The sequence below is a fragment of the Neltuma alba genome, unplaced genomic scaffold (assembly GCF_004799145.2).
Source record: "Neltuma alba isolate B1F8T4 unplaced genomic scaffold, ASM479914v2 tig00010505_pilon, whole genome shotgun sequence".
Classification (NCBI taxonomy): Eukaryota; Viridiplantae; Streptophyta; class Magnoliopsida; order Fabales; family Fabaceae; genus Neltuma; species Neltuma alba.
In genome coordinates, this window is record NW_021635382.1 from 225,649 (window position 1) to 240,780 (window position 15,132).

At 35.0% G+C, this 15,132-nt stretch overlaps 1 protein-coding gene across 1 annotated transcript; it reads left to right on the forward strand.

Annotated features, from left to right (window-relative positions):
• The first annotated feature begins 10,618 nt into the window (after positions 1 to 10,618).
• LOC114756795 (spore wall protein 2-like) lies at positions 10,619 to 14,810 on the forward strand. Its single transcript, XM_028945739.1, has 3 exons — positions 10,619 to 10,669; positions 13,278 to 13,384; positions 14,510 to 14,810. The coding sequence occupies exons 1-3, from the start codon at positions 10,619 to 10,621 to the stop codon at positions 14,808 to 14,810; spliced, it is 459 nt and encodes a 152-aa protein (XP_028801572.1).
• The last annotated feature ends 322 nt before the right edge of the window (positions 14,811 to 15,132 follow it).

The following is a 15,132-nucleotide window of genomic DNA, read 5'->3' on the forward strand; positions in this document are numbered from 1 at the left end:
GAAGACATCATGAATTTGGCTTAAATTCGGGGGAAGGGTCACTTATAAGCTACTAGTCTAGCCATGGACAAAATTTAAAACGGTCTAACATACTTTGAACTTAACTTCTTAAGCTTTAGGGATCGACCGACTTCCGTTGTTGGTTACACTTTAATCACCAACCTTAATCTTTAACGGTCTCCTTTAATGTCTGAGTAGCTCTTTTATCTACTTTGAGCTATTAGAAGTCTTTGCTAAATAACTTTAATCTACCAGAAAGTCTGATCCACTATATAAGGACCATACTTACTTCTTTCATTGAGCTCTATCCAACACAAGGGAGATCTATACTTCCTCCTATAGAGTGCTTCATATGGCGCCATTTAAATACTGAATGGAAATCGTTATCTTAACCGAATTTAGCTTACGGTAAGTATGTATCCTAGTTACCACCGAAATTAAATACATATGCGTGTAGCATATCTTCTAACGTCTGTATCATTCTCTATGTCTGCCATCTTCTTAGGACGGTAAGTTGTATTGAATTTGAGAGCAGTGTCCATTTCTTTCATAAGGACCTCTAAAACATCAAGTAAATCTCAGGTCTCAGTTTGAAAGAATACTACTTAGGACACTTGGTAGTTTAACAACTTCCTTAACTTTCATCTCCTATTTTCTGTTGGACTTAGTGCATTCTTGCCAAAATGGTTAACATGTCTGGCTTTTGCACTTTCTCACATTACTTCCTAGGGCCACATTTTCTTGGGCTACTGTTGCCTGAAACACTTAACTAAACAGTGCTAACGGGAAACTAAGGCACTGATTCTAATAGGCTCAACCCTGGTACTTTGCTGTCTTAGACCCCTTTCTTGATCTATATTTAGTCGGGTCTTCTTGGCTTATATTCTTGTCTCTCAGCTCATCTTAAGGATTTATCCGTTAATATTCCTTCTGTCTCTGTATTGCATGGGTTCTTCCTGTATCTAGAGCTAGCCTGAATGTCTCTTTTTTAGGTCTTAGGACTCCAATTCTTCTAACTTTGGCTTTCCTCTGTTAATCAAAAGGAAATTGAATCCAGCCTAATTAATGATAAGGTTTTCTGGAAGGAAGTCGTGGGTACTCTCTCAGTATCGGTTTATAACCGAAGGAGGTTTCCACATCCTCAACTCATCCTTGGTCCTTATCTTCCCAAAGTGGAACCATACTTTTAAGATCTCTGGGAGACTTTTGACCATAGGACTGAGTATAGTCACCTCCTCTCAGTTGGACACCTAACTGATAATTTCCCAAAACTGTTCCAAGAACCAATACCATTCTCTTAGACTTCATGTCAATTCCCTAGGCCACCTATTTGTCTCTTTAGGTGCCTAAGCCAATTTGTCTTAGGAGTTCTCTTATTCCTCCAGCTGCTCTTACCGTTTCTTACTATTTTAGAACGTTACATAGAGAGGACTTATGCAACTTCTCTTTCCTCTACTTTTCTTTTCAGTAGGAGCATACTCTAACATGCATAATGCCTGCTATTTCAAATGCAAGGAGTGCAAGCTTTACTGGTTGCTATGTTTGTAGCGTGCCAACCAGACATCTCATTCCTAAAAAGGGAGACTTGTTAGAATCAATCTCACCCAAGAGGGGGGTGAATTGGGTGAGTAAAAAAAATTGCCAAATTAAAACGAGACAGTATTGAAAACAGAGAGTTAGAGTCAAGAGAGATTTCACTGCAGAGGGAAGACACAAGATTTATACTGGTTCGGTCTTAATCACTTGACCTACGTCTAGTCCTCAGAACACCTCTGAGTATTTCACTATCTTCCAAGATCGATAGGGCTCTTGGTGCCTCGGTACAGTAATCGAATCGCTCAATCACTCCCCCTTACTCCCGTAAGGATACAAGCCCTCTCAAGAGTCCACACTCTTGAGATCACTCAATAGTAATTAATGAAGGATAGTTATCGACTCTCTTACAGAGTGAAATTTATGATGAACACTGACGCTCAGTAGTATTGAAGAAAACAGAGTATTGAATGCTAGACTTAATAATCACAGATGGTAGTTCCGGTATTCAATCCTCTCATTAATGCTTCTTCGCGCCTTTTATAGTTGAGATCGTTAAGTATCTATTAGATGGAAGAGCTTCTAGCCGTTGTGACTCCGTTTGCGTGTTTAGCCAGTTCCAACGGTTCCGCTATTAATGCGTCTGAGCTTTCTGACACTGTGGGTTACAGGTTACGTAATCCCGTTGAAGAGCCGTTGTAGACTTTCTTAGTAATCTGCATATTTTAAACTTAAACAAGTAAGAGTCCTACGGTGTAGGCTTTAGTTATGAACAAAGAAGAAAAACAAATTGATTATTCAATGATTATAGACGAAATGAATTATCTGTAAGAAGAGCAGAAAGACATCCTGGAACTGGTTGATCAAAGTGGTGATCGATTACTTGTTGATCGATCAGGTTATCGATAAACAGAGTGAAAGCTTTTTGAATCAGTTCAACAAGATTATCAATCAAGTGTTGGATCATTGATTTTAAGAGTCATCATAGTCGACTGATGTTGAAATAGAAATCGTTCCATGATCGAACAAGTGATTGAACACTTGTTGATCGCTCAGATTATTGATAATCCAAGTGTTACAGAAATGAAACTTCAGTCGTTGATGATCGAACAAATTATCGATAAATGGATGATGGATAAGGTTATCGATAAACAATGAGTAAGAATATATTCAACGAAAAACACAGACTATGTGGATTAATCGAACAGGTGATCGATCAATGAATATTCGATCAAGTGATCGATAAAATGAAAACAGAGATTTGATCCTGTAAGGTAAAGAAACTGATTATCAATCACGTTATGTGAAAACAGGAGTTTCAGGAAATCGGATGATCGATCATTTTATCGAAAAATCAATGATCGATTAGGTGATCGAAAAAATGATTCAACATAAGTTAATGCAGTGAAGATAATAATCCTGAGGCTCTTTATCGATCATGTTATGTGAAAAGATACTATGCAGATAGGTTAAATTATCGATAATGTTATCGATAATTTGGTTGTAGAAAAAAAACTAAGTATGAGCAGATAGAACATTGATTATCGATCATGTGATCGATAATTTAGTAATCGATAAGGTTATCGATTCAGCAGCTATGATGAGTACCTGCATTCAGAGAGTTAGAACATAATGTTCGATCATATGATCGATAAACAAGTGATCGATAGTATGATAGATAAATGATGACAGAATTAATGTGCAGAACAAGTAGAGTGTGTTACCTCTTATCGAAGTCGTTATTGATAACTGATTTATCAATCATGTGATCGATAAATGCACTTCAGATTTGGTTCTCTTTATCTGTTACTTGTTCGTTTATCTGATGTTATCGATCAAGTGATCGATAATTAACTGTAACCTTATGTAACTTCCATGTTAGCGATAATTGATCATTTTATCGATCAACAACTTATCAAATAGTTCTTCGATTAAAATACTTAATATAAAACTGATTTATACTGAACAGTTATCTGATAGCTTATCGATAATCATTTGATCGATCAGATAAGCGATCAACATACTTAACCCAATTAATCTAACTTTGTTATCATCAAAACCATAATCCTAACAAGCCTCTCTTTCTGTTCGCAGTTGCTTTTAGAAGTCATAGAGAGAGGACTTTGAGATTCTTCTTCTTTCTACTTGTTGTAGTACTCTGTTAAGCTCAGATACATCTAAGCCTAGCTTTGTTCTTGGCTAATCATACTTCCATTAGGTAAGGTCAACTCCGCTTGTCTTGCCTCGGCTGCTTCCCTTTCTTGCTCGAATAGGGTACCTTGCTCCATCTTGAGCAACGTAAATTTTAATTTGGAGGACCAATTCTCACCCTCTCTACGAAAACTCCTAGCCAAGACCTTATCCCTTGAAAAAGGTGCCTCTCAACCTAAACCCCAAGTGACTGAGTATCTCTTTAACATTAAGGAGAACATGCCAACCTCTAAGCTAGTTCCCTGCATAGCTATCTGTCTCGTTCTCTTCTTCTTGATCCTTAAGACATTTCACTAGGGCTCTCTATTTGGACTTTACCATCTCCAAGTTCCTATTTATCCATTCCAGGACTTAAGATAGCTACTCTATCATAGTGTCCTAGCCCTAACAAGGTTGTAAGAGTTTATCTAGCTTAGGTTGCCACTTTACCTTCTTAGTGGTGTAAAGACTCAAACCCTAACTATCTTATTTAACTCCTTATCATTACTTTTCTTTTTGAGGGGGAATATGGTAACTCTAAATAGTGGCTACTGCTCTCTTCCTGACTTCTACTTATCTTACTCTCTGCGACCTCTAAAAGTCATTATATCTCGTTGAGATACCACCTCAACATCTGAGAGTTATTGTGTTCATCCGTCATGACCAGAATCCTTGTTTGTAGTGATGGAAGTTACCACCTCCTTTGGTAATCACTCTATATTCATCTATCGCCACTAATTCTCTTAGTTTATGATGACGAAACACACTTTTCTCTTAACCTTTGCTAGTCTCACGTAGCTTTATTCATCGTACCATTGCTTGTCTGGGCTTCCGTTATGAAGTTTAACTTAACTTCCAGATTTACTCCATTTCTCTTAGGGGTAGGATCAGAGTCTTGTCCTTGCCATTATGGCAAGACAACCAATTCAATCCCATCACCACATCAACTTCATAGAAGGCATATATATCAAGTCTAAGGTAGCTTAACAGTGCTCAAAACCAACTATACAGTTTAAGCACCCATCGGATGTAATTGTCCTCTTTTGTGTTGGTGTGGACACATGCATATCATACGGCAACATATTCATAACCAAGCCAAGTCTTTTAGCTCAGACATACAAAATAAAAGAATGACTAGCACCCTAATTAAACATTGCAATCACTGGGGAGTTGTTAAGAATGATCGTTCATTGGATCATTTCTAAAGACATCTAAGCCCCTTCCCTTGTGATGACAAATACTCATTCTTGGGTGCGTGACCTTGGCTTCTCTGTATTCTGCGGGCATTCTCTCGAGAAGTGTCCAAACTTGCCACAAGTGTAGCAAACATTTTGCTCGATCATATACGGTTTATCATCGTGACTCTTGCCGCAATTAGGCATTCCTTGCTATTTAGGGGCTTGCCTCCCTTCTTACTCTTTTGGTTGTCCCATAGCCTTTTCCTCTTCCTGTTCGTATCAGAAGAGGTGCCACCCTAATCTCCTTTCTCTAACTTAGGAGTAGGCTCAATCATCAAATGATGGTTTAAGCTATTCTTTGTAATTTGGTAAACCTCAACTGCCTTGTTGAAGTGCTCGAACTGCCTTGGAACAGCCATCTCCCTTAAGGACCACTTCAGTCCTCTGACCATCTTTTTGGTCATCTGCCTCTCATCATCTTGGTAACACAGATAACTAAAGTAGTGAGAAAGACGTATAAACTTAGCTAAGTAATCATCTAATGGATCGTTGTCCTTCTGCTTCAGGGTTAGGAATTCCACTTCCCTTTCATCCCTGACTGACGTTAGAAAATATTTCTCATGGAATTACTCCAAGAATACTTCCTATGTCACCCTCCTGTTCCAAGCATCCAGAAGAATCTTGGTATTCTTCCACTAATGATCAACATCCTTTTCTAGCTGGTAAATAGCTATTTGGGCTTTCTACTTAGTCGGACAATCCAAAACTTTGAAAATCTTTTCCAAGCAGTTAATCCAATTCTCTACTGCTTGGACGTCAACCACTCCATTGAAGGATGGCAGACTGTGCTTGTAAAAGCATGTCATCTACTGCTGGATGCTATCGGGGTCTACTGCTAGCATTGCCGATATAGGAAATTGTTCTGTTGCTTTCGTTGCTGAGGTTTCTTCCTCTGGCTGCCTCCTGTTGAGGTTAGCCATTGCCACTGCCACTGCTACTGCTACTATTACAACATCTCTTTCTTGTTCCTGGCTAGCTTGTGTCGTCCTCAACCCTTCCATAGCCTTTTATTATGGTTCTAAGCTTTCCAAATTAATCATATTGGATCGGGATGGACCCTTACGTTGTGTCCTGAAGGTCTCTCCAGCAAAATGTTTCATCAGGTTCTGACCAATACGCTAACTAAACAGATAGTATATCCGAGGAACAAGAAATAAACATCATGCTTGGATTTCATTTAACCACATATGCATTCACAAAATAGCATTCAAGCATCAATCATCAGTCACAGCGATATAGTTCAACATACATAGCCATCTTAGGAACATACATAGCAATTAAGCATGCCAAACTAACCTACTATGATTAGCTGTAACAAAACAAGTCCTACATTAGTTTTACGAGGATTTGACTATCTAAACACAGTGAATCTTAACAAAGTTTACAAGGTGCTGGATGTAATCCTCCATACCTAAATCCACTATCTGATTCAGGTAACAAAACTCATATACCCAGAAGGGTAAATATGGAAGCATGTCCATTATCGTATAGATCCAGTCCTTGGTGTCTACATAAAGGTTACCTAGTCCATGAGTCTGATATAACACCTTTACTCCTTGAAGGTATTTTAGATAAATGTTTGGGTCTTGCTAATCCTCATCTTTCCTGATATGTCGACCAAAAAATTCCAACTTCTCTCTCAGTTGATCCTGACTGCAGATCTTAGGCTCCGACGGAACAGGGATAGGTGCTGCAGGTGTCAGGAGTATCCCTAGCTTGGTACTAGGTTTGGGGATGTTGCTTGGGTGTACACTTGGGGTAACAAGCTGTCTGCGAGACTGAATGTCAAAACTAGGGTCCACTGGTTCCTGATACAAATCATTTGTGGGATCCACCGGGTCACTAGGTACAGGAAAGTGCATTAAATCCTCAACAGTAACCCCTAAAAGGTTGGCCCCATGCTCTGAATAATTGTTGGACTCTTTTGTTGAGTATCCTGGGCTAGCAGTCCCCATAGTCTATCCCACCAGATCCTCTTTTGAGAGATCAATTATGTTAGTATCTCCATCATTAACCGACTTCTCAGATCTAGCATCCCAATCCATCGTGTTTTCCATCACAACTCCTACAACAATATGTCAATTTTCCTTTTAACTAACACATTAATTAAGCAGAGCGTTCTATCCTATGCCAGAACCTCCGCTCTGATACCAAAAATATCACATCTTACTATCGGATCCACTTAGAGTTTAATTAAAACCATTTTAGACCACCTTGGATGGTCTTGGGCTCAAAAATCCATAAAAAACGCTGATTTTTGGATTTTTACTGTTGATCAGGTAAAAATCCAGTTTTCTGGCTCAACTTTAAAAATTCATAACTTAACCTAGAAAAATCAAAATAGAGTGGTTAAAAATTATATAAAAAGATCTTTGAATGATATTTCAAGGAAAAATAATCTTATGAACCAATTCCATTTGAAAAAGTGTCAGGTTTTTGTGAAAGTCACCTCTGTCTATTTGGCAAAAATCCTTTTTCCAGATTCTAAACCTTAACTTTGAAAAATCAGTAAAAATCGTGTAGTTGGCCATTTTTAATGTACTACCTATAGATTTGAAGCTCATGATATCGAATTTAAGCATATCAAATTTTATGCAGAAATTCGTTCGGTAACTTAATAAAACGTGGCTCTAATTTGGCGTCTTGCTTAGGGATTACAGCACCAACCATAGATACTTATACATAACCAAATATATAAATATTTCCTCATAGTTCATCACTATATTTATCCTTAGATTTGCAGCCTCCCTTTTGATGATTCAACCCCTAAAATGTTAAGTTACATATGGGGGATGAGATTTCAATGAAATCCCAGTACTAAGATCAATCAACCAAAACATTAATATACATCAATTACAAGCATTCCAACCTTTTGCTATTAATAGGGAACTATTTTACCTCATACATGTAGCACTCTAACATGCAATAGCAAAGGCTCATAAATCAAGGAGTATATCTACACAATCATCATCATTTAGTTCAACCACATAATAGCCCATGAAATTGCATAGCAATCAATGCAACAATCAACATTAAGGTCAATCAAATCTTACTACCTTGATCCAATGCTCTTTGATTTTCTTGTTCTGCTTTCTTGCTTCAACAAATGCCAAACCCTATCATTGCAATCCACAAAAAGGGCAGCAAGAATCATCAACCATTCAACATAAAAATCAACAACATAACTCAAGGACAACCTTTGTCCCTTAAAGCTTCCACCTTTGTTCTTTAAATTTTAGAGTTAGTTTCCATAAACCCTAAAAATTCCCTATTAACTCATTCCTACATGATTTTTCATGTAGATTCCAATTATCTATTTGGATTTAACAAAATAAAATCCCTTCTTCCAGTTTCATCTTCGCTAAACCAAAAGGGTTCATTATCTAAAAATTAGAACTTTGATTTTATGGCTTCCAACACTTGTTCTTTAGGTTTACCCTATAACATTTTTCATTTTGAACACAATGAAAGCCTCAAAACTTTGAAAAACACATCCTAGGGTCTAATTCTTGCTTTGGCCGAAATAATCCTCATGCAACATAACAAAGAAAACACTCCAAAATCAACCTACAACCACTTGTAACCACAAGGATCTATCATGCTTTGAAGTGTTCTAGCAAGATTGAACAATAAAACTTCCTCCCTTACTTATTATACATTTCAACCAGCACCAAAGAAGGAAGAAAACCAGAAATTTCAGCCATACAACTCAAGGGAACATCCAATAATATGGCATTTAGGAATAGGGACGTTCCTAAATAATTAAGGGCCAAAAATGAAAAGAAGAAATAGAAGAACTTTGGAGGAAAATAATTATTATAGTTTTCCAAGCCAATTATGAAAAGTTTGACTAATTAAGGAAAATTGGTCAAGAATAATTATGGAAAAATATTTCCAAGCCTCAGAAAATTAAGAAAAAATAAGGACAATGTTCCTTGAGAATTATATGGGATTATAAAATTGGTATTATGACCAAATTACCCTTAGAGAAATTACAAAGGAATTTAAGGGCAATTTAAGCTAGTTTAAGGTCTTTTATTTGGAAAATTCCAAATAAATATTGGGAAGGAGAATAAAATCCCAAGAAAATCCCTATGATATCCCAAGAAATTATAAGAGATTATGGAATGAAAAGAATACCTTCAAGTATCCAAGATCTTTTCCAGTTCCTTTGAAAAATGAAAAAAAATCACTAAAGAGAAGAAAATTAGTTTTCCTTTTTATTTAATTATTGAGAAATTAAATTTGAGACAAAGAGGACAATTTGGGAATATAAAAATAAGGAGAATAAATCATGGATTTAACAAAAAATAATTACAGAGGCCAGAATATTGTAATTATAGAAAAGAAATTAATCCCGGAGTCAAAGTGTACTGATAAAGCAAGACTAGAGTCTTACAATTCAAATGGTTCACATTTAGCCATGTGTCAGACCACCGATGTAGAGGATTTAAAGTTTCCAAGTGTCAAGCCACCAATGGAGAGGATCTTGACTTTTGAAATTAATTTCATTTGGCATTAAGTTAATTAAGAGAGAGGATTAAGGTTAAGTATGCATTTGACACATGGCATAGCATTAAATGTTGGTGGTTGGGATATTTTGTGCACTTAATGAGCTCCTCCCCCCCCATTTTTCTAAATATGTTTCAGCCAAGAGAGAGCTAGAGAGGAAAAGGAAGAGTTTCAAAGGGAAACCAAGGAGAAAGGCATCAACTTTAAGCATACAAGTGAGAATCAAGGTTAGTTTATGGTTTTAAATGGTTCCTTGATGTGACTGTGCTGGCTTCACTCTACGAAAAACTTGGTAGAAACAATCTCTCTGTAAAAAAGAAACAAAAAAGAGCAACAAGTTTGACAGTAGTAAATGACAAGTAATCAGCAGGCATTAACAACCTTAACAATAGTGAATGTCAAGTAATCAGTAGGCGCATTAAAAATTTTCACAGTAGTGAATGACAAATAATCGGCAAGTATTAACAACCTTAACAGTAGTGAATGACAAGTAATTAGCAAGCATTAACAACCTTAACAATAGTGAATAACAAGTAATCAGGAAGCATTAATTGACAATTTATCAAAACTAATTCTTTTTAGCCTTTCCATCTTATCTTCACTTTTCTTTAAGTGCTTGCAAACTTTCATAAAACACCATGTGTAGAAGGGAACAATATGATTCTTCCTTTTTGGTGGGACTTTAATTTCTTTAGCCCTTTCACCATATTATTCTTTCTCTTTTTCTGTTAACTTCTCCCAACCCTTTATCATTCTTGTTCTACACCACTTCTAACATATTGCATTTCACCTTTTACACTATTAATAAATTGTTCCCCTATATGGAGGTAACAAAATAAATGCTTCCCACTTGAAATTGTCATCCTTCATATCAACCTGTCACAATCACTTGTTAATGACAAGTCATACAATTACATTAACAACCTTTGATGTACCCATTAACAAGACATTTAACTATCACATTACAGGGGATATGACAGTAAAAACCTGTCATTTTCATCTATTTTCATCAAAAATAGAGCATCAATTGCTATCTAACAAATTAAATAATTGCAAGTAAAAACAATAAAATAAAAAACTTGAAATGGCTTTGAGAACAACTTCTTGAGGAAGACCTTGATTGTCATGAGTAGACCAAGACGATCATGACTCTTGGTGAGAACAGTGGAGAGGTCATGTCACAGCATGCCGATGGAGTAGGAGATCAAGGCCGACAGAGTAGGAGATGAGGGCTGAAGGAGAAGGGTGGGATTCAAACAGATGGGTGAATTTTTTTTCTTTAGTCATTAAGGGCAAATTCGTAATTGATCATTTCAAATTATTCACACTTAGGTCCCTAGGGACTTCAAAGTTGTTTTGCTATTTCATAGGACTTTTTAGTAGTAAAATGTTTTCTGTGGGACTCTACAGTAATTTTCCCTTCAATATTTCGGAGGTTGTACTATACGTATATACTTTATCCGGATATCTCTTACTCTTATTTATAAATCATTTCTAACGTGTTTTCATTAACTCTTATTTAAAATTCAACAACATTTTTACTTTATCTTTATTTAATATACTACCTCCGATCCTTAATATAAAATCTCGTTTAACTTTTATTTTGGTTCCAAATATAAGACCTAAATCTATATTATCTCTTATATTTACCCATTTTTCTAAGATAGTTCTACTAATAATGATAATTCTAACTAATATATTTGATTAGCAAGGATATTTTAAGAAAAACAATACATATTTATTACAAATAACTAACTCAGCTTATTTTTTTATTCTACTCAAATTAGTCAACTAGCTCTTATATTTAGGACCAGAGGTAGTACATTATAATTCATGTAAACAAAGTCAACAGAATAATTAATTATGGGTAAAATTGTATATCGATGCAAAAAATCACTCAGTGCCTTATAAATAGAACTAAAAAATGTCTTCTCTATGTCCTATAAATAAGACTAAAGGAGTGTATATATATATTTTTTCCTATTTAATACATTAATGAAACAGAATTTTTGGTAAATAATGAAACAGAATGTTTTTTGCCACTAAACAGAATTTATTTAACTGCAAATATACTACAAATTTGTAACATTTCTCTATAATTTTGTTTTTAACAATGTTTGTAATTTTTTATTTAAAAATTGAATACTGCTATTATCTGTAATTATTTGTTAAAATTTTAAATTTACAACAAAAAATAAAACAATTAATAAATAAAGCTAGTTTCAAATAATCATTATTTTTATCTTAATTAAGATTATAATATTATTTTTTAGGGTTCTAACTTCAAAATAAAACTATAAAATCGTAATAATATAAATGAATATTAATTAATTTTCCTTATTTGTAATTTTAGATATCTAATTTTCTAATATTGAATAATTATGCCTTATGACAAGTTCATTCAAATATTTTAATTGTTAAGGTGCATGCAACATACCAAATATTTTTTCGAGTATATCCAGCACTCTAAAATATTTTGTGATGAATTTAGCACCTTGAAGTATTTTTTTCAAGTGCGTCAAGCATCTTGAAATATTTTTTTATGCATATAGTACCCTAATTTTTTTTATATATATCCAGCACCTTAAAATATTTTTTGATATATCTAATACCAAGACAAAAAAAAAATACTTCAAGGTTTGGACACACCTAAAAAGTAATTTAGGTATTGAATGCACTAAGAAAATATTTCAGGGTGTTGAATGCACCTTAACCTATATTATAAATAAAACAAACATATTTCAAAAGTAATTTTTTGTTTTTATTTTTCTTGTAGGGAAAAAGACGGAAAAATACCCTCAAATATATAAAAACCCAGATCAGTGCATGTGAAAAAAAAAACCCCATATTAGAATTGGGGTACTAATTTAGGAAATAAAAATCTTAGCAAAAGACAAGTTTGCCCCTAAGAATAATTTTAAAAAAAAAGACGCAACGCGAGGGAGGTTATTCGCATTGTGCCATTGTCAAACTTATCTTTCCCTTATCGCTTTGCCACAATCACGAGTTGCAATCTTTGTGAGGTAGCGCTGTCGCCCATTGTTGTGGTGAGAGGAAGCGGTGTTGCCTTGAGAGGAACATTGTTACTGTGAGTGGAGGATTCGCTGTTAAAGAAGCATCGTCACCGTGAGGAGAACATCATCGCTATTGCTTGGGTCTGGTAAGTTGATTATTTGTTTTATCTGCATGGTGGTTCTCATGGGGTAACCAATTAGATCAGAAATTAAGAGTGAAGATTAGAGATTTAGGAGAGTAATAAAGTTATTGCCTTGAATTGTATATCGATGTGTGGTTTGCTAAGTAATGGTTGGATTTTTTTTATTATAAGCACTTTTTTTTGAGATTTTGGCTTTAAGTTATATGTATTGGATATTATACATTGTTTGTGGGAAAAATATGACATGGATTGGGAGATGCTGAAATGTTCTTCCTGTGAGTGAGGTTTCATTTCTAGAAAAATTGTAGACTTGACAAAGTAGCTAGGAAGAGTATGGGGAGAAAGTTGATTCAAGATGGTTTTGTGGATGATTTCATTATTAATGAAAGATTAATCCTCACTATACTCACTGAGCTTAGGTTACGATTTATTTTGTCAATACTTTTTCCATTATTATTTTTGGCTAATCAGTGTTTGATGGTGACAATATCTATTATTGGAGTTTATCACATACGTGTAGCGATTGACTATGACTGAATAGTAAATGACAACATTTGAGCATGAATGATTATTTATTGTAGAAGAATGAAGATGGTCTTGGAAGGAGAATCACCTAAATCAGTATAGAATGGATTTATGTTGTTTAGGAAGAGTTTTATGAGAAATTAAGGGGGAAGAGGTCAAAGCATTTTGAGAAACAGACTCAGGAAGTGTCAAAGGCATGGAAAGAGTTGTGTGAGGAGGAAAGAAAGCGGTACAATGACAAGGCTTGAGGGGAAAAAATGAGGAAGAACCATTCCAAACCCGTTGCTCTCTGCCCCAATTTAGGTCGTTGGTGGAGTTTGTAAATGACAATGCAAGCTTAAGGGACAAGGTAGAAAATATAGGATTCTCAAAGTTGCTGCATGTAGCATGTGAGAGACTCCCATGCAACCTACTAGTGGCTTTTCTTTGTTCATATGATCCACCAACACACGAATTTATAATTAGAGGCAGTACAAAGGAATTAAAGCAAGAAGATGTTAAAATATTACTTGGCATACTTGACACTGGGGAAGAAGTGAGGGTTGATGTAGCTAAGAATGATCCTACATATCAACAATAGAAGAGGGGCTATTATAAAGTGTCATTTATGAGGATATTAAATGACATAAAATCTGGATAGCATGATGATAAATTTGAGTTTTCGTTTATATTGTACACCTTAGGAACCTTTCTATGTCCAAATTCAAGAGAAAAAGTAAGTGACTAGTTACTCAAGGTGATAGCATGTACTATGAATGGCTTTCAATGTTATGATTAGGCTATATTTATTACGAAGGACTTATGGAAAGAGTTGAAGGATTATGTTAAAGCATTCAGGAGTGATGGGAGCTCTAATGTGAGCAGATGTGTGTACTTGTTATTACTATGTATTGTAATTTAAATTGTCAATTTTTTATTTAATTGATAATTTTATAATTTTATTTATTTTGTGTTGCAGATATATTTTTATGGACACTTCCTATTGAAAAAACAAACGTTGTGCATGATGCTGTAAATGCTGTTGAGTTTTGGATTGAGAAGAAAGTAAAAGAAGTTATTAAGATAGAGAGATAGAGTAACTTAGGGTTACTGTTTCGAGGGAGACAAAGAGATGTGAAGGTGGGCCAAGAGGATAGAATAGGAGTTCCTTATCTAGACCTGGCATGTGTTATTTTGTATAGTGTTTTTAGTTGTTTAGCATGTGGATTATTTTGATTTCAATGGTATTTCTTGATAAGCTGAATGACCTTTATTAGCAGTTGGTGACTATTATTGATGAGAGCAATAAAAGGCTGCTCACTATAATTACAGAAGAGTTGATGAAGGTTCAGCTAACAAAAAAGGCATAAAAAAGGAGTGTCCAAGAGGGAATTAAGGAGCTAATTGAGGTGGAAGAAGAAGGAGATGAAAGGGATGATCACAATTTTCACATTGATGAAGATTTTGAGGAGAATGAAGATGGGAATAATGATGAGTCTCCCATAGAAGAAGGAAAAGATGATAAATCTGTACAAGAAGAAGGAGAAGGAGAAGAAGGTGATAATGATAAATCTACCAATAAAGAAGGAGGAGGAGAAGAAGGTGATGATGATGAGTTTGCCAATAAAGGACAAGGAAAATGTGATGTGGGTGGGGAAGAAATAGAGAAGGGATAAGAACTCTGAAGATAAAAAAGGGTGCTTAAACCAACAGTTAGATCTCTATGAATCTAGATAAAGCAAATGCATAAGAGAAAGAAGCCTTTGGATGACAAGGAAATTTTTTTTAAAAAAATCATATCTAGGATGCCTCCATGTGATCATAGTGCTAGAAAGTAATTATAAATTTGCAACTGTTTATTATGTTTTCATCTGTGACATATAACAATTGACAACAAGATTTTACATTGTGTAGTCAATTTCATTGATTTTTTTTTTGTTTTCAAGCCAATAGTTGATATGCATGATGAAATACTCACTCAAGAACAACTACTTTTGT